Source organism: Prionailurus viverrinus, chromosome F1 (genome assembly GCF_022837055.1).
Source record: "Prionailurus viverrinus isolate Anna chromosome F1, UM_Priviv_1.0, whole genome shotgun sequence".
Taxonomy (NCBI): domain Eukaryota; kingdom Metazoa; phylum Chordata; class Mammalia; order Carnivora; family Felidae; genus Prionailurus; species Prionailurus viverrinus.
Genome location: NC_062577.1, coordinates 53378140 through 53399048, shown reverse-complemented (window position 1 = coordinate 53399048; position 20909 = coordinate 53378140). Strand labels below are relative to the sequence as shown.

The window sequence follows — 20909 nt, the reverse complement described above, 5'->3', positions numbered from 1 at the left end:
CATTCCAAATAAAGTCTTCTCTTCTTGGTTTTTCATACTTAAAATCTGTAAAGGAGTACAGATTTCTCATTTCCGCACATCCCAGCTGGTGTTTATGGGGGGACGGGGGATTATATTTACATAACCCCAAACTCAATACGTTTTAAAATAAAACGCTGTTTTGTTTTTAACAGCTCAGGAAGTGTTACATTCCAAATACAATTGGTGAAAAGGATAAAATTCCAGCATAAATCTTTTGAAAAGTGCAGTTGCTGTCAACTCCAGAGGTACATCCCCTTGGGATATAGCTGGGGCAGAGAAGTTGCCCAATCCTGGTCAGTGTCCATCTGCCATTCAGTCTCAGTCACCTGTGACCTGCTGACTTTCATACTTAACCCTTGTTTTTGCCTACTGTTCTACATTGAGTTCAAAACAAAGTTGGGAAAGCCTTGAAGAAAATTGCAGGCAAGGAAGCAAACCTGAGAGAGAAAGATGCTTACAGCGCAAAGGAGGCGTTGTGGCATCCAGGTACCATTTGCCAATATTACTGAAGGTCAGCATTTTACATCTTAATGTGATGGTTTATTTATACGTAGGGATTTACTATGTTTGGCTGCAACTTAAGTTGCTTGGGGGCTTGAATTGGTTAATGGTTATTCATTCAATTTTTTCTTTTTTAAAAGGAACACAAAATAGGCTCCAGATTTTCCTGCAGAAATGTGATTTTCAGAAAGGGATTACTACTACTAAGTGGGAGATTCCTGTATTAACGTATTTAATCTTCACAATAAGCCAGTGAGCTAGGTACTATTGTTCCTGTTTTAAAGATGAGGAAACTGAGGCACAGAGAAGATTAAATAATTGCTCAAGGTCATGCAGCCAGGAAGTGACAGCATCGCATTCAAACCTAAGTAGTCTGCTCCAGGGTCTGTTCAACCACGGAGCAATACTGCCTATTCATACTGTTGCACTTGTGCATTTAACAAGTAGGTACTGAGAGCAGACAATGGAAATTTCTGGCAAGCACTGGAATTCATAAATTTAAAAAATGACAAATTTCTGCCCTTATAATGAACTAAGATAATTGAAAGGTTTGAAAATAAAATATCCATTGTATGGTGGAAAAGACTAAAGTCACCTATATCCTTGTATAAACGTACCCATGACAGTTGTCAGCTTGTTACCTCTCAGTGCCACATTCACCCTTTTTGGCTGCTCTCTGAAAAAACAGGCAGATCCTTTAAATATTTTTCTGTTGCCTACCAGCAGGACGTTGTCAGTAGAGGGCACTATAATGACATTGTAAGAAGAAGGAGCCCTCTTCCCAGGACAAGTATGATCCTCCGTTCAGACTCCTGCCTTAGCTTTTCTATCCCCAAACTCCTGTGGTACAGAAACCAGCATGTGGTTTCTGCAATGTACAGTGGTCAGCAGTACCTAGTGGCCAGCAGCTTTCCCCAGCCAACCCCCTTATGCATCACATAGCAGAATACTTCCAGCAGGACACCTGCCCATGAACAATTTTCTCTGGCACCTTAAAGGGCAGCAATTTCCAGAAAGTTCTGGAGGGTAAATTTCCAGCAAGTGTTGCTGGCTCAGCCCCAGTGAGCCACTGCTATGCCCTTTCCAACAAGATCTGAACCTCAGTTATGTGTGTGAGTTTGGTGAGGGACTTCTTCCTTGGGTGCTTTATTTCAGCTCTGGGGGTATTCTCTGTTCCTTTTATCTGCTGTTACTATACCCCTTAGAATTCTCTTCATTTCTGACTAGCCAATCCCTTGTTACTCCAATGCTCTGTTATAGTTAACCATTCTTTATATTAAACATTCCTATTTAAATTGCTAAGTAATTTTCATCTCCTGATTGGCCCTGACTGATACAAAGCTAGAATAAGTGGTGTGATGGAAATATTATCAGCACCCACATACTGTCCCTGCCTGCCTACAGCACTATTAGAAAGTTCCATAGAGGGTTAGTCATTTTTGGAAGAATCAGAGGAATTAAAAGAAAGATTCCTTGTTAAAACACCAATATTTATAGGAAGAAAACAAATAAAATAATTTCTTCCAGGTGACTTGCTCTAGCTTGGCTGATGTCAGTACACTGAAGTGCTCTAAACTGAGGAACACAGAACAGATCAGAGGAAAGGTAATTGCACAGCGTATCTGGAGCAGAGGGCGCTGCTATCTGTCAAGGTCTGAATGCGAAAATGGTTGGACAGGGGCTGTGGATAGAGATTCTGGGTAAGTGATAGTTCAGGGGCTCTCTACACAGAGAAAAATCTATGAAAGGAGACCATAAAGAGAGAGAAGATATCTTAGTGACTATCAACACTGCTACTTGGGAAAGCACAAGAAAGAGGGATGGGGATAGAGAGTTAGGAGAAGGAAGAGTACCGCTGGGACAAATTCCCCCAAAGAAGAGATTGTCAGTGATGTTAAATCCTACTGTGATCTCAAGGGAAAAGAAATCACAAAATTTAATTGATGTGTCACTTTAATGAGACATATAAAGGAAAATTTTTAAAAACTGAGATTATATATTGTGTTCCTAAAGGAGAGATCAAGTGTTGTGAAGTTATTTATTTATGCCAACCCAAATCCCATTTGAATAAATTTTGGGAGAGAAGAGGCAGAGAGTAATGTCTTGATAAAGTAATTCTAAGATTCAAAATAAGTAAATGAGAATAATATTTTTTAAAAAGACGAGACTTGAGGTGAAGCTTCTCTGTTTAGATATTAGAATATTATAAGTGTATGGTAATTCAATTTTTGTTTGATGTTTACTTATTTTCGAGAAGAGAGAGAGCATGAGCGGGGTAGGAGGGAGAAAGACGGAGACACAGAATCTGAAACAGGATCCAGGCTCTGAGCTGTCAGGACAGAGCCCAACACGGGGCCTGAAGTCACAGACCGTGCGATCATGACCTGAGCCAAAGTTGGACGCTTAACCGACTGAGCCACCCAGGTGCCTCAAGGGTATGGTAATTAAAATGTACAAATCAAAAGAAAAAACAAAGGTAAATGAAACAAATTCTAGAATATATAAAAACAAAATATTACACAGGAAGTATCATGAATAAAAAAGGGGCATTATGCAACACTTATTTCAGTAAAATTAATTTACAGAGAAAAATAAGATTAGAGGCTCATATCTTACACTAAAATTAATTCCAGAATTAAATATGAAACAAAATGTAAAAAAAAAGAAAAAAAGAAAAAATAACCGATTTATTGGGATTGTACAAACAACTCTCCAAATTTAAAATCAATGAGAGTGAGTTCTAAAAACAAGAACAATAGATGTAATATATAAAAACCGAAAACTATAGGGGCGCCTGGCTGGCTCAGTCAGTTAAGCACCTGACTCTTGGTTTCGGCTCAGGTCTTAATCTCTTGATTTCGTGGGTTCAAGCCCCGCATCAGGCTCCGTGCTAACAGTGCAAAGCCTGCTTGGGATTCTCTTTCTCTCCCTTGCTCTTTGCCCCTCCCCCACTCACGCTGTCTCTGTCTCTCCCAAAATAAATAAATAAACTTAAAAGAATTATATATCTAAAAAAATAGCCAAAATAGCAAATTGGATGTGAACGAGACAGAAAGTTAATTTTAAGATGATTACTTAGAAGAATTCATATGATTTCTGCATCTGGTCAAGATGGAGTAACTAGAATCAAATTTATCCTCCCGTTTGAAACAACCAAACAATAGACAAAAATACATGGAGCGGTGGTTTGCGAGAACTAGATATCAGATCATGAAAGGTAATGATCACTGAGAAGTGAGAATTCTTCCCAAACCTAGGTGAGCCCCATAATTTACCCCAGCATACTTCTTCAGGAAAGTTCCCAGACCATGGCATGGGGAGGTGAAATTTAAACTCACCCCGGAAAACTTTCCAAGCTGAAAAGATGTAGCTGAGAGTCAGGGAAGTCAAGGCAACTGGAATTGGCAGGGCAGAGTACCAAAGAGAAGAGAGAGAACTCAGGAGATTTGCAAAGAGGCTCCCGCAAGAGTTTAGGTGACTACCCATCAATGCTTGCATGTGAGAAAATACCCAAGACCAGGGAAAGACCCACCCAAAAGAATTAGAGGTGATAGTTACCTATGCACATAGAGGACTAGGAATGATGCTTATTCTCACCAGCCAGACTAGAAAAACCTCACTGTTCACAGAGCATTTGCTATAGCACATGTCAGAAACTATAACAGGATATGAGATTTTATTTTATTTGCAAGCCAACAAGCAGCCATGAAGGCTGGTGGAAGACACAAGACTCCTAAGCATGAGAGGAGGAGTGTATTGATTATTTAGAGAAATCACAGTAGCAAGAGTATCTGCTGTTTTTCTAACAATTCTCTGAGTCCCAGTTCCCCCAGGGTGACTCAAAGAAGACTAGATGAGCCTTGCACATGTGGTGAGTTGCCTTATAGGAGAGAAACTTGAGCTATTTCCAGTAACATCAAAAAGTGTGAAACAGGGATAAAAGGTGTGAAAGACCTACCTGTGCACTGAAGACTACTGAGCATTGCCGAACAAATTTAAGGAAGACCCTCCAAATTGAAGACGTACACCATGTTCACAGGTCAGTTGAGTCACTACAATCCTGATCAAAATTCTGGCAGACTCATTTGTAGAAATTGACAAGTTGATCTTAAAGTTCATATGAAAATTTGAAGGAGCTAGAAGAGCAAAATAAAAAACCTTGAAAAAGAAGAGCAAAGTTGAAGGACTGGCACTATCTGCTTTCAAGACTTAATATTATAACCCTACAATAATCCAAGCGGTGTAGTATTGCCATCAAGGTAGACCAATAGATCAACTGAACAGAATGGAGAGTCAGGAAATAGACACACACATATATGGAAAACTGATTCTTGACAAAGGTAGAAACAAAATCAATTCAGCAGAGAAAGGATAGTATTTTCAACCAATGTTTTTGGATAATTGGATATCCATATGCAAAAAAAAAACCCACAAAAACAGCTGTACGTCAATTCATACCTCACACCATACATAAAAATTGATTCAAAATGAAATAGACCTAAACATAGAACATATAACTGTGAAGTTTCTATAAGAAAGCATAGGAGCAAGCCTTTGTGGAAAAACTTACATACTGTGTGATTCCAACTTCATGACATTCTGGAAAAGGGGGAAACTATGAAGACAAAAAGATCAGTGGTTGCCAGAGACTGGGGGATGGGCAGGGTGGAGGGAGATGAATAGAACACAGGGGATCCTTAGGGTAGTGAGAATATTCTGTCTGATGCCATAAATATGGATACATGTGATTATACCTTTGTCCAATCTGTAGACTGTGTAACACCAAAAATGAAGAACGGTAGTGTGAACCATGGCCTTTGGGTGATTTTGATGTGTCATGTAGCTCATCAATTGTAACAAATGTGGCAATTCTGTTGCTGGCTGGTTGGTAACAGGGAGGCTATCCATGTGTGGGAACTCTCTGTGCCTTCTCAAGTTTTCTGTGAACCTAAAACTGCTCTAAAAATAAAGCTAATTAAAATTTAAAAAGGAAGAAAGGAAGGTAGGAAGGAAAGAAGAAAGGATAAGCCACACACTTGTAGAAAATATTTAAAATGCATATGTCTGATAAAGGATTGTGCCCAGAATATATAAAGAACTCTCAAAACTCAACCTTTATTAAAAAAAATTTTTTTTAAATGAAAAAGATGGAGTTTTGGGAGTTCTTTAAACAGACACTTGATCAAAGATGATATGCAATAGCAAATAAACACACGAGCTGTTCAGCATCATTAGTCACTAAAGAAATGTAAACAAAGCCAGGATGAGATACCATTACACTCCTTTTGGAGTCACTAAAATGAAGAAGACTGACCACACCAAATCTTGGTGAAAATGTAGAGTAAGTGGCACTCTCATACACTGCTTGTGAGAATGTAAAGCGACCGACCACTTGGGGAAAAAGTTGGCAGTTTCTTAAACTTTAATAATTTATCGAACTGCTAAATCACCAGAGGCTAAAGCCCGTGTTACAGGCTGAATCGTGTTCCCCAAAGTTCTTACGTTAAAGCCCTACCTGCACTGTGACTATATTTGGACATAGGGCCTTAAAAAAGATGGTTAAAGTTCAATGAGACCATATGGGTGCCTCAATCCAATAGGACTGGTGTTTTTAAAAGACGAGGAAGAGACACCAGGGATGCATGCACGCGGAGAAAAGACCATGTGAGGACACATAAGAAGGTGGCCATTGATAAGTCAAAGAGAGACGCCTCAGGAGAAACCACCGTGCTGGCACCTAGCAGCCTCCAGAACTGTGAGAAAATAAAGGTATGTTGTTTAAGCTGCCTGTCCATGATATTTTGTCATGACACTTAGAAAACTAGTACTCCCATCCTATATCTGTCCTTCCATTAGTAAGATAAATTAGATCATCGTTCAGTTTGTAATAAGTCAGGTTTTCCGTTCCTTGCATCCCCAAATCATTACACTCAATATACTATGTGACCTTTGTCAACTTGCTTTACCTTGAAAAAGGTAAAAGTGTTTCAGTTTTCTTGTATTTAAAGATGAGTGGGGGATGCTTGGGTGGCTCCGTTGGTTAAGAGTCCAACTCTTGATTTCAGCTCAGGTCATGATCTCACAGTTCGTGAGCTGGGGCCCCAGGCTGGACTCTGTGCTGACAGCATGCAGCCTGCTTGGGATTCTCTCTCTTCCTCTCTCTCTGCCTCTCTCTCTCAAAATAAATAAATAAACTTGAAAAAAAAAAAAGATGAGGCTACACTAAATAAACTTTTAAAATATTTTCAGCCTTCATGTCTATGCAATTGTGGAATAAATTTACAGGTAGATTTTGTTTTTCCAAATCATTCCCCCTTGATCTAAAATCCATGATTCACTGGGGCACCTGGGTGGCTGAGTTGGTTAAGCATCCGACTTCGGCTCAGGTCACGATCTCACGGTCCGTGAGTTCGGGCCCCGCGTTGGGCTCTGTGCTAACAGCTCAGAGCCTGGAGCCTGCTTCAGATTCTGTGTTTCCTCTCTCTCTGCCCCTCCCCTGCTCACGCTGGGTCTCTCTCTCTCTCTCTCAAAAATAAATAAACATTAAAAAGATATTTTAAAAGGGGCGCCTGGGTGGCTCAGTCTATTGAGCTTCTGACTTTGGCTCAGGTCATGATCTTATGGTCTGTGAGTTTGAGCCCCGCGTCAGTCTCTGTGCTGACAGCTCAGAGCCTGGAGCCTGCTCCAGATTCTGTGTCTCCCTCTCTTTCTGATTATCCCCCATTCATGCTCTGTCTCTGTCTCAAAAATAAATAAGCATTAAAAAAATTTTTTTTTAAATCCATGATTCATTGACCAACATTAACAACTCAGGCAACAACAGATGTTGGTGAGGATGTGGAGAAAGAGGATCTCTTTTGCACTGCTGGTGGGAATGCAAACTGGTGCAGCCACTCTGGAAAACAGTATGGAGGTTCCTCAAAAAATTAAAAATAGAACTACCCCATGACCCAGCAATTTCACTACTAGGTTTTAAAGGGATACAGGTATGCTATTTTGAAGGGGTACATGCACCCCAATGTTTATAGCAGCAATATCGACAATAGCCCAAAGTATGGAAAGAGCCCAAATGTCCATCAATGGATGAATGGATAAAGAAGATGTGGTTTATATATACAGTGGAGTATTGTTCAGCAATCAAAAGAAATGAAATTTTGCCGTTTGCAACTATGGAACTAGAGGGTATTACACTAAGCGAAATTAGTCAGTTGGAGAAAGACAAATTTCATAGGACTTCACTCACATGAGGACTTTAAGATTCAAAACAGATGAACATAAGGGAAGGGAAGCAAAAATAATATAAAAACAGGGAGGGTGAAAAACATAAGAGACTCTTAAATATGGAGAAAAAACACAGGGTTGCTGGAGGGGCTTTGGGGGGTGGAGTGGGCTAAATGGGTGAGGGGCATTAAGGAATCTACTCCTGAAATTGTTGCACAATATGTTAACTAACTTAGGTGTAAATTTAAAAATAAATAAATAATTAAAAATAAAAATAAATCCATGCTTCAAGACTAAAATGCAAACCTCTGCAAAAATAGTTAATAGCAGTAATCTGACATTAATAATACTAATACAAATAATATAATGTGGGCTTTTTTCCCGGACTCTAGTTTGAAAGTAGTCACAGAGTGCAGAGACTATAAAGATGAACCTAAATCCTCATGTGTCGACAGGTTCTGAACACAGCAGTGAGTAACCTTCCTTTGTGGGGGACAGGGACTCATAGATTTAGATGCCTACAAGTGTATGGCATTCTGCGTCTCCTCAGGACATTGACCCTTTGGACAGAAGAAATTACTAGTAATAATTTTTCATGTGTGTCTTAAGACTTTTGAAATCCATTAAGAAGCAAGTAACTAGAACTCCATTTTCTCACAGACTGGGGAATCTTACTCTCTTAAGGAAAAGTGGAACTACCTCCAAAGTTCAAGTATTGTAGACTCCTTTTGTTCATAAGGCTGTTTCTGAATCTCACAATCTTTATTTTTAAGGATACATGTCTCCGAATCCCTTGGAACATCCTTAAAAAGAGGATAACTTTCCTTTCTTTATTCTCCCCCAACACTGAACTTCTGCTTTAATTAAGGCCCAGGCAGTCACCTCATTATTCCTAACCAGACTGAGGCAATGTTTGATTGTCTTTTTAGAAACATCCCTGTAAACAAGAAAGGGACAGATTACATCATCTGGTTGGTGTTAAACAACAGAACAGGTGAGTACTGGCAAGACGAATAGGCTTTATTTCATTTGAACAAATTACTCTTGGACTCCTGGTCTCAGAGCCTGCATTAGTGAGACAGGTACTATCATGCATCAAGGAGACATATTCCACCTTGCATAAAACCTTTCCATTAAAAATTCACCTCGCTATGGGATTTAACAGTCTCTTAGGCAGTATCCATCAACAATGACAAGATTTGCCCAGCATTTCTGAATGATCAAGCAAACAAAAGAAAAAGTGGGCTACTTTGATCCCTCCAGACTTTTAGGTTCTCATTTCTGCTAAGAAAGTACATCCTAATTGTATACAAGGAACTTCTTTCTCATTGTGACAGGTAAACTTGACCTGTGTGTCCCTATTGGATCAATGACACAAGTGAAAGAGGCATTAAAGCTGGGTGTTTTTATTCCATCCTTCCAAAGTTGAACAGCCACATCATCCAAGGCAGGTGACTATTTGTGCAATGGTAAAGTCCCAGGGTTAAGGCTTCCTAGGCAGGTCATTTATTCCTCAAATATTTAATGAGCTCTTACTATGCACCAGGTTCTACATTAGGCACTAGGGATTCCTAACAAAACAGACAAGATCCTTGTACTTATGGTGCTTGCATTCTATGTGAGTGAAACATAAGTAATAAGTAAATAAAAATAAATAGCTACAGCTAGTGATAAGTGTCAGAAAGGTAGTAAAATGTGATAATATAATAGAGAATGGTTTGGAAAGAGGGGTGGCTGGAGTGAGATACTTTGGAGAGAGGTCAGAGAAACTCTTAAGGAGATGTCATTTGAGCTGGGATATGAGTGGTGGGATTGAGACGGCCATGTGACAATCTGGGGGAAGTTCTTCCAGAAGAAGACAACAAGCTCCTTTGAGAAACAGAAGCCTGCAGGAGTAAAGCCTAGTGATCAGGGGAGGTGTAGCTCATGCAGAGGTGACAGGGGTCAGAAGGGGCCAGATCAAGCATATCTATGGCAGACACTCAACTTTATCCAAAGAGAAACGAGGAGCCTTGGTATGATTTTAACACAGTGATAATAGGATCAGAACTCATTTCTCAATGACTCTTTTTTAGTTCTGTTGGAAATTGTCAGAGTCAGAGTATAAATGCTCAGACCAGAGAGGAGGTTACTGTAAAATTCTAAGTGAGAGATCATGGTGGCTTGGAATAGGGTGGAAATAGATTTAAATGGACATAAAAAGAGTTAATTTTAGAGGTGGAAACAAACAGTTGTTGATGGATTGGATGCATACAGGAAGTAAGGGAATAAAATATGCCTAGATTTCTTAACATCTAGGTGGATGATGATGCCATTTGTTGATATAGGGAAGGCTGGGGAAGAGCAGCTTTGCAGAAAAGATTGTTTCTATCTGGACTTGTTAGGTTTAAGATCTTGATATCTAAGTAAAAATGTTGACTAAATAATTGGATGCCAAAGGAGAGGCCAGGGCTAGAGATACGAGGTATAAAATTTGACAGCATCAATTTGGTGGTTATTAATGCCCAGGAACAAATGAGAAAAAAGGAGGGCCACAATCCAGTTGACAGTAACTCTAGTATTTAGAGATAAGGAGCTCTAAACATATAGCCAGAAAGTAGAAAGAATTGGGAAATTAGGAAAGTGAGAGAGGAAAGTGTTTCAAAAAGGAAGCAAGCATCATCTTTCATAGATACTGTTGTGAGGTCAAGCTAGGTGAGGACGGGAATGTATCCAAAGAGGAGATTACTAGGGAATTTGTCAAGAGTTCAGTGGAATGACTGGAAAGAAAGCCCTGGCAGAGGGAGCTAGCAAATAAACAAAAGACTGGTTTTCAGCAAGATGGCAGACCATATGTGCAGAGAAATGCCTTCTGGTATGGAGAACCTAAAAATAATTGCTTAGGTTATTTTAGATGCTTAATAACTACTTATTAAGTGAATAAATGAATGACTCTAGGCTCTCCCAGATGGCCCAAAATAAACACAGTATCTAATGCCCCAGCTCCTTTTTTTGGCAACCCTTATGATTTCATTAAAAACTCAGGTCTAAAGTTAAATCTGCTTTCCATCTCATTGGACAGGAGAATTGGAGCACTTTTGCCTCCTTCTGTGGGATGGATGGGAGTGGGTTGAAGTGGAAGATCTGCTTCCTACTAAGAGTCAAGTCCTATTCCAGAATAAGTAAATCCAAATCTCTGGGGATAGGGTGTCAGCACTGGTATTTTTTAAAAGCCCTCTGTCCCCGCTGAATCTGATGCACAGTGAGAGTGCCACAAGTCAATGTGAAGGCTGAAGTAACCAATGATGGTAGCAGTTGCTACTATCCTTAGTAAATACAGTGCTGAGATTGAGGCCAACACAGTAAGGTGAGTAGGGAGCAGACATTTCAGGAAAATGTGGTTTTAGAACAGGAGAAGCAAGATTAGCAGAGAAGAACGTGAAGAATACTTGAGCTACTTTAGGTACAGGTGGAAAAGATAAACAAGCCTTCCTATGAGGAACTTCCAAGGTCAGCCAACTTCCATCTAAACAAGGGTATGAAAAGAATCCTGCAAGAAGAGGTTAAAGATGTAGAGGGTTTGCTGATGGCAATTCTGGTTGATGTAGAGCACAGTAAAGGGGTTGGAAAGGACAGGAAGTAGAGAGACTGGATCAGGTAAGGAATCTTTGAAGGAGCACTGGACAAGTTTCTGGATGAAAATGGATGATCCAGAAGTGGTGACTGAGGGAAACAAGGAGATGCAATAACGATGGAGTTCATCTGATCATCAATATTGGAAGATGAGCAAAAGTCACATACAGTCCAGAGTCCAGTCTTTGGTGGATCTGAGCTCACTGTACAAGTATGAAATCCCATGGCAATCTAGGAGGGATGATCTCAACTGGGAAAGTTGGTCTGATTGTCTGGTGGTGACTGTTTTCCACTCAGTATGGCTTCCCTATACTGCCGCCTTAGGGTAACCCACGACTCCTTGTTCTAGTTCCCAGGAAATTCCTCTGCCCTCCTTTGTTATTCTTTTATTCTTTTTTTTAATTTTAGAGAGAGAGAGAGAGCACACATGCACAAGTGGGGGAGAGGGGCAGAAGGAGAGAGAGAAAGAATCTTAAGCAGGCTCCACACTCAATGCAGAGCCTGATGCAGGGCTTGATCCCATGACCTTGGGATCATGATCTAAGCTGAAATCAAGAGTCAGATGCTCAACTGACTGAGCCACCCAAGCACCCCTCCCCTTTGTTATTCTTAAAAGTATTCCCAACTCTTCCTAACACCACTGGGACACACAATCTCTTAGGAAAAAAACACATGATTTTACAAAGACTTGAGGAGCAACGGATTTCAAACAGCTTGCTTATCACTCTGCAACAGTCCCATGATCAATGTAACTGCAAAAGCCTAGGTGTCTTCTCACAACTGGAAAGGAAGGAGAGATTAGAAAGCAAAAGACAAATTAATGTCTCAAAATTATTATCCATACTCACCTTACAGGAAATATTTAGTTCGGGCAAATGTTAACTGAAAATCATAGTTATCATAAGGAATCTCCATTGTCCTATGGGGATCTGAAAGTATCTTATATATTCATTAATTTCATTCAGTCAAAAAGTACTTTCTTAGACAGTATTCTGTATGCTTATGATATAGCTAAGAACCAGACCAAAGAGGGCATTCTTCTTTTAGAGATTATATTTTTGTAGGAGTGGGTAGACATAAATCCTATCAACCAACCAAGAAATAAACCAGAAAAATGTCAAGTAATGATCCTCTGAGGGATTCTCTCACAGAACTCTTACCGTGTATGGTAAATACTGCCATTTGCCTTCTTGCCAGAAACTTACTTAGGTCTCGCCTCAAATAAATAGGTCTGGACAAGTCTTGCCCATTCTCTCACTCTTTAATGTTTATTAAGGTATCATTTACATACACTAAAATAGGAACAATTTGAGATGCATAGTTTGTTGAATGCTTGTAATTTTATAAACCTGTGTAACCACCACAATCATCAGGATATAGAAAAAATCTCCTCTCCCTGAATTCCCTTGTGTCCCTTTGTATTAGATTTCCACAGCCCCCCATCAGCGCCTGGCAACAACTGATACACTTCCTGACACAAGAATGTTGCCTTTTCTAGAATTTCTTATGAATAGAATTATACAGTACGTAGACTTTTGTATTTAAGTTCTATATTGTTTCCTTTTTTAAAATTTAACTAAAAAAGTTTTTTTAGACAGAGAGAGAGAGCAGGGGAGGGGGACAGAGAGACACAGAGAGAATCCCAAGGAGGCTCTGCACTGAGGGATCATGTGCAACCTGGGGTCATGACCTGAGCCTGAATGAAGAGTTGGATGCTCAACTGACTGAGCCACCCAGGCGCCCCTTTAAGTTGTATTTTTATTGACTACGTAGTTGTCATTTCATGAGCGCCATCTCATTGATTCAGGAAAGATAACACATTCAGCTTTATCTACAAAGATAGAATGTTTGCAAACTAGTTACTTTAAAGCCATCCCCCTCATTTTTGTTAATTGCACAATAAAGCACTGTAGACAAATGCTCATATAATACCAAGTGCTATGAGATTGATGGCAGGGATATTGAGTTTCTTGCTTCTAATAGACCATATGTGTCACAAAATCTCCCTACCCCTTCCAAGAAAGAAAAAAAGAAAAAAAGAAAGCAAGAAAGAAAAGCAAGAAAGGAAGCAAAGAAAGCAAGTGAGCATTTGAATGCAATAATACCCATCTCTTCTGTGCTTAGCCAAAGCCTGTAAATTTTTGGCACATCAAGACAAAGTCATCAATATATGGATACGATTTTAAAATAAATAAATAATAAGTTGTAAAATAATAAGTAAAAATAAAACTGAAATGACTTCTCAACTTATGTAGATTTCCCAAATATTTCTATTTTTTCAAAATTAAATTTGCTGTATTCTTTTTCAAAATTAATAAAAACATTTTAATTTGCTGTATTCTTTACAACAAATTGATAAATTTTCACTGTAAGAGTTTTTAAAAGATGTATATAAAGAAAAATATATTTACTTATATTTAAATATAATTTGCATCATAAGCTGTGTATAGTACTTCTCTACTAAATATTATGACATGAGGATTTTTGTCATCAGATTTTCTGCCATCTCATTACAATATTGCTAGCACCGAAATATTCTTTCCTTTCAGTACCTGGAAGGGAAGCTCAGCACTGAACACCGATGTTGTTACCCTACAGGTTTTTCAGGAATTATTTCTTATTGAATTTATGGGTATTGGTTACACTTACTGGGATCAAAACATGGAACCAGCATGTGGCACAGTGCGCTATTCCACACCCTCAGGCTTCTTTGTCCAAAAAAACAGGGATTTTTGTTTTTGGAATCTCTGCTTCACAGATGGGTAATAACAGGAAGCTCGAAGTTTAGACAATGGAGAGATTTGTCTACCCTGCCAATCTTGGTCTGAATATTTGCTGCCTAGTGGTGTGAGAAAAACATTTCTATTTTCAGAATGATCCTGGACCTGGACAGAAAAGGATCACAATATGCACTGAGTCAGGTGACGGAGCTCCCAAGTTGAGAAAGAGATTCAGGAACAAATCACCAAAAGACAAATCATTCATTTGTGGGCAAAGGAATTTATGTTTCTGTTGCCTCTCATGGCCATATAAAGTCATAGAGGGTTAAAAAACAACAACAGGCAATCTTGTAGATTTTATTTCTTTTTACTCATAGAATTTTAATGCTTGCAATCCTTCAGTAGAAGAGACTGAGTTTGGTTGAGATACTCCCAAGGCCACACAGGAGGAGGAACATTCCAGCACTCATGTGCTTGACTCCCAGCTCTGTGTTCTTCCTTCTGTGCCATGTTGCCTCTCCATAGATAACAAGATTGGCTTTTTCAGGCTCTAATGAAATATTAACTTTCCAATTTCTTGTACTCTGCTAGCTCAGGGTGCTGTTGTGGTATTGATAGAACTTTAAAAAAAGAATTGGGTGTGGTCATGTGTTTGATCAAGCCCAATTATAGTCATTATCACAAGAAAGAAAAAAAAATGGCCATTATCGTAACAAATACCTTCTAAGGACATTGCCTCCTTGGCTTTTCTGATTTTTCTTTCAAGTTCTTTTCATTTTGTCATTTCAAATGGATTTATTTATATAAAAGCGGAAAACGTGAAATTTAATTTTCTTTTTTTTTTTAAAGTTTATTTACTTATTTTTGGAGAAAGATAAGGCATGAGTAGGGGAGGGGCAGAGTGAGAGGGAAAGAGAGACTCCCAAGCAGGCTCCAAGCTGTCAGTGCAGAGCCTGATGCAGTCACAAACTGTGAGATCATGACCTGAGCCAAAATGAAGTCGGTTGCCCAACTGACTAAACCACCCAGACACCACAAAACTTAATTTTCTTAAGAAGGAAACTAGACAACATTGGGCCTTGACTTCACCAAACTCATTGCACTAGGACCTTGTCGTTGCACTGGAAGAAAGATAATTGGATGAAGAATGTTTAGCTTTGCAATAGGAGTTAGCAGCTAACTTCACTTCCAGAGTAGAAGTGTGTCCATGAAGCAAGTGATTCTCTTAGTGACTTGAGACCAGATTCAGATGTCCTAATTCAGACATTTACATATAGCTCTAGGTTGAAATGGTACTACCTTTTTGTTATTATGTATATTTACACACAGTTTTGAAGGGGTCTTATTAAATTTTTCCTGGAACACTGCTGGCTTTAAGGACACTTTGATGACTTTCTGAAGGAAAAGTTTTCTTATAGGCATCAATATTATTTCCTGAACTTGCCATTGAATAAGGTTCACAACTATAAAACTAGATATTTAGAATTGCTTTGGATCAGGAGGAGGTCGCAAATGGCCACCTGTCCATAAGGTTCTTTAATATGAGGAATATTAATAGAATCCCTGGAGCTGGAATTTCGTAGTTGGAAAACCCATCAATAAAATTCTTGCTACCCTTTGAATATCCATTGATGATCTGTGTCTCACTCACAGGAAAACCAATAAGAATAAAATTGTATATTTTTGATTTCATGGTGGGATTCAGTAATGGCCCAATTATGTTCAGGCTTACCTAGTAAAGGGTCTCTGTAATTAGTGTATAGAAATTGCAGGAAAGCTATGACCTTTTGTTCCTTCTTCTAATGGAGAAAGGCTTGTACTGTGTGAGGGTGGGCATAATGAGATTGTTACTGAAATCCACTAAGTAGGGTAATAAATATATTCTGACGACTGTTGATTTTTCTGTGAGATAACCAAAAGACCATACTGTGGCCTTCAGCAGATGCTTAGGCCATGGTACACTTAATAATATTTCTTTTCCTTTAAAACTGAGATTATTCCTGAGTTTTTCTTGTAAAATAAAGATCAATGTAAAGATGCTAACAGCTTTGACAAGCTTCTAGTAATCCTGCTTCCGGGACAAACAGGTAGGTAATCGAAAAGGGCATGTGTTGCTTGAGTTTCACCTCAAGTGGAAATCAAACAGTGTCCGTCAGATCACAGTTCCAAGGTCAACCTTAATAAAAAGTGTAGAGTTAGAAATTACAGGGATGAGCAATAACTAATAAGCAAAGAAGGTTCCTGGATGTGAAAAAAGGATGCAACCAATTGAATCAGACAATAACAGGAAGTCCTGGCTCTGCTGGTTCTTTCCTAGGTCTTGAGCAGGGTCAGATAAAACAGTGAAATGGTCATTTACAAAATGCCTGGCAAGATTATCAACACTATTCATATTTTGCTTCCTAATTCCTCTTGAATCTACCAGCTTCTTTCCATCCTACTGCCATTATCTTGGCCAAAACCTCCAAAATCCCTCCTGTGGACCTCTTGCAATGGCCTCCCAGTTGGTCTCCGTGTGTGCGCTAAGCAGAGTGATTTATTTTTATTTTTATTTTTTTCAAAATGCAAGTCGATCGTAGTGACCTCTTGTCCTTTTTCACATGGCCTGCAAGTGGTTCTCCATCCCAGAGAGTATGTTCCTTAAGGGGCCTTTTGGCAGTACCTGGAGACCTTTTGGTGTTACACTGGGGTGTACTATTGGCGTCTGGTGATTATGCTGCTAAACATCCTGCAAAGCAAGGACAAGCCCCTGCAACAAAGGATTATCTGACCCCAAATGTCAATAGTGCCGAGGTTGAAAATCTTGGCCACACCCCCGCCTACCTCTCAGCCTTATCTTGGACTACTCTCCTCCTCACTATGCTTCAGACTTGCTGGGTTTTTATTAGTTTTACAAGTATGCTATCTTATCTCCCATTTCTAGGTCTTTGTAGTCTTACAACTCCTACTCATCTAAATGTTACTTGAAAAGTCCCTTTTTCATGGAAATCTTGCCTGATGTCCGCCCAGCCTCTTATACACTAACAAGCATGGCTAGGGTTATTTCAAAGCCTGAGGAGGGAAGAGTCTACAAATCTAAAATCTTCAGTATTTGTGGCCATATGGACACCAGTTCTTTTTTTTTTTTTTTTAATTTTTTTTTTCAATGTTTATTTATTTTGGGACAGAGAGAGACAGAGCATGAACGGGGGAGGGGCAGAGAGAGAGGGAGACACAGAATCGGAAGCAGGCTCCAGGCTCCGAGCCATCAGCCCAGAGCCTGACGCGGGGCTCGAACTCACGGACCGCGAGATCGTGACCTGACTGAAGTCGGACGCTTAACCGACTGCGCCACCCAGGCGCCCCTGGACACCAGTTCTGAAAGGGTCGAAGAAGACATATCTAAGTGCTGCTGCTTCTTCCAACCTTATGTTTTCTATTTAGAATGATTATTAACTGACAAGCTTTTACTCTGATAAATACCAAGTACCTTCTATGTTCCGGGGATTGTGTCAGGTGAGGGGCAGAAGATTACAAAGATGCCCATGATACACTCTCACATCGTACGGTTTAATGTTGGAAGTGCTATACTAGTTGAATGAAGATAAGCAGACCAGGATGTGACTAATTTGATCTGTACTGGTGTTCATAATCACACAATAAATATTTATTAAGTATTTGCTGAATGCCAAACATTGTGCAAGATGCAGGGATACAAAGGTAAATAGCAAATTGTTTTTACTCTTAAGGAATTTCGAATCCAGCGGAAATAGTAGCTAATATTACTGGGCTTTTCAACGCCCTTCACATGTATTATATCTTACCCATTCCTTATACTTTCCCCCATGGATAAGGTGTTAACCTAATTAGCCCCAAATTAATAGAGGAGGAAACTGAGATTTGGAGGAGAATGACACTTCTTGAGTAAAGTTTCTGTGTCTGACTTGTAACTCCAGTATCCGGCACATAATGGGTGGCCAGTGTAGAAAAAATCCTATTTCCAAGTAAGATCACATTCACAGGCACCAGAGATTAAGATTTCAACATCTGTTTCTGGGGGAGACAAGTCAACTTACAACAACCACCTCCCCTCTCTTGTTCCAGTGTGTCTTCCATCCTTCTTTGAAGTTTATTTATTTCTTTTTGAGAGAGAGCGAGCGAGAGAGAGCGAGAGCACAACCGACTGAACCACCAGGCACCACATCTTCTGTCTGTCTTTACCCAGCTGGCAGCCATTCTTGATGTCGACCAGGATTCACGCTCCTAGATGTTGCATGACTTGGAATACATTTGAGCTGCCTCTCCTGGAGTGGACGCTGTTTGGATCGATGCTAGCCCGCAGCTTCGGGAGTTGGGCTGCTGGCCCTTCTTTGTTAGGAGGTGAGAGTGGGCAGAATGATGGGCTGCGGGAGCAGGGCCACATGAGTCTCACGGTTTCCAGCTCCCCTGCAGATGTTGTTGATTACACTTGTAGCTGCTATTGGCAGTGAGGCCTACGCATAGCTCTGAGCAACGGCTATTCCACTTATGACCAATCTGTAGTCATATCGCACCCCTCTTGACACGCTTTTCTTTGTTCTCTATCACACTCAAACTCAGACAAAAGAAAGGACAAAAAATAAGTACTTGCACCTAAATACGGATAGTATCATGCTTGAAGTCCCGGTTGCAATTCCCTGTATAAAACACTTTTTTTCGCTCAGTAGTAATACTTTGGGGGACCATCAGATTCTGAAAGGGAGGAAGATTTTGTTGTTCTTTTTTTTTTTTTAATGTTCATTTATTTGTGTTGAGAGAGAATGACAGAGAGAGAGGGAGTGAGAGAATCCCAAGCAGGCTCCATGCCATGAGTGCAAAGCCCAAGGGGTGCTCAATCTCACCAGCAGTGAGATCATGACCTGAGTTGAAATCAAGAGTCGGACACTCAACTGACTGAGCCACTCAGGTGCCTTAGGTTTTGTTCTTGATTGCTGTATAACTTTGAACTTACCACTATTCTCTAGAGTGCAGAGATGAAGAATTCAAATACATATATATTTATATGTATATTCAAAATTTTTGTTTATTTATTTATTTTGAGTGAGAAAGAGCATGAGCAGGGAAGGGGCAGAGAGAGAGAGAGAGAGAGAGAGAGAGAGAGAAACTCCAAAGCATACTTTGTGCTGTCAGTGCAGAACCTGACCTGGGGCTTGGCCCCAGGAACCACGAGATCATGACCTGAGCTGAAATCAAGAGTTGGACACTTAACTGACTAAGCTACCCAGGTGCTCCTATATTTATATGTGTGTGTGTGTGTGTGTGTGTGTGTGTGCGTGTGTGTGTGTAGTTTACACGGAATGTTACATTAGTGTCTGTTGTACAACATAGTGATTCCCCAACTCTATACATTATGCTGTGCTCACCACAAGTTTAGCTACAATCTGTGACCATACAATGCTATAACAATATCATTGACTATATTCCTTATGCTGTACCTAATATTAGACAAACTCCAATATTGATGCAGAGTTCCCCCCAAAGGGGACAGTACATCAAGATTCCACTGTTTTCGTGTTTTCAATATAATTGAAGGAGGGGACTCTAGTGTAATAGAAACTGTATACCTGAGTAACTATACCAATTCCTTAAATGTTCTTTCTAATTGATTTAATTTAATAAATCCCTAATTTACAGTTTGCTATGTAATCTAGACTTAATTTTTAATAGCATAATAATAAAGTCCAGATTTGGAAGGAAAAGTTTTTTTCTGCTGACATAGGAATGATACAAACTAAAATAGAAAAAAAGTCATGCCCCCAAAACTGTATCTAAATAGCAAGAGACAGATAAAATGCTTTCTGCCTTGTTAGCATCTTCTAATTGTAACTACAGCTAAAATATTTTTAAATAATTATTGGTAAGAAATTTTTCAACATCAAATGAATTTCTAGGCATTGGGAAAGTTTTTCTTCAACAGTGTTTGCTAACATGGAGAAATTAATGAGGAGAAAACCCAGGAAGACTGTGTCAAAATTGACATGGAATGCACCAGATCCTATGAAAATAATTCCCATCTTGCCACCATCCTGATTTCTACTGTCGCATTTCCTGCATGACAATCTTGCTGTTGTTTTAATGGACAGACACCTATTTACCTGGCCAAGTTCAAATACTAATGCCATAAAGTAGAAAGGAGTGGTCGTTTCCAAATGAAGGACTAAAGAACTCTCTGTCCCTGAAGACCATTCCAGGATGTGGTGAAAAGCCCAGACAAGTCTGAAATCTGAAGGGTTCTATTTCCCCTGTGGTCAGCTTTGCCTTGGTGGGGGGGGGGGCATTTTTCTCCCTTTCTGGGGGAATGCCATCTGCTGGCCTCACTTTCGCATTCTTTATTTGCATGTGCTAGCCTTTTTATTGCAAATAGGGCTCTAAATCTTACTTTAGGAATGGATATTGTGCTATGTGTGAGTGCATGTGCAAAAGAAGCTATCAATAATGTTAGTTATGAAAACCTGATCATAAGTGTTTTTAGTCCATTAGCCATTTCACTTTATTTATGTCCCCTTTCAGGCAGGATTTGAAGCCAATATTCACAAGATGAAGTTTGGATGAAGAGCAACACAAGAGGGTATAAAACACTGTCACATTTTTTCATGCCAGAAAATATTTCTTCCTCATATTATTTCTTTAAATAGCTCTTCACAATAAGCAACCTCGGGGAATAACAAGTGCAAAAAAGAAGAACCGGGCCAAGCACAGGTATTTAATATCTATCCACCCACCTACCCACCCGTCTGTCCCTTTCCTCTCGTTACATTTAATTATATTTTTATGAGTATTACCAAATTAAAAAAATTATTTATTATGCCCCCAGTA

General features: G+C 39.5%; 1 protein-coding gene across 7 annotated transcripts in view; it reads left to right on the top strand.

The window, feature by feature from the left end:
* The window catches only part of LOC125155310 (uncharacterized), a 33563-nt gene that overhangs the window by 872 nt on the left and 11782 nt on the right, over positions 1-20909 (top strand). For 4 of the 7 annotated variants that reach the window (XM_047840496.1, XM_047840497.1, XM_047840494.1 and 1 more), the window contains exons 2-8: positions 174-507; positions 2050-2222; positions 4457-4561; positions 6123-6291; positions 8673-8737; positions 18280-18434; positions 20604-20792. In XM_047840496.1, the coding sequence (XP_047696452.1) occupies positions 472-507; positions 2050-2222; positions 4457-4561; positions 6123-6291; positions 8673-8737; positions 18280-18434; positions 20604-20614 (714 nt within the window). In that variant the 5' untranslated portion in view covers positions 174-471 and the 3' untranslated portion in view covers positions 20615-20792. Of the gene's footprint in view, positions 1-173; positions 508-2049; positions 2223-3482; positions 4562-6122; positions 6292-8672; positions 8738-18158; positions 18435-20603; positions 20793-20909 lie in introns of those variants that run through there. The other 3 variants (XR_007148135.1, XR_007148134.1, XM_047840498.1) reach the window with 2 other exon arrangements.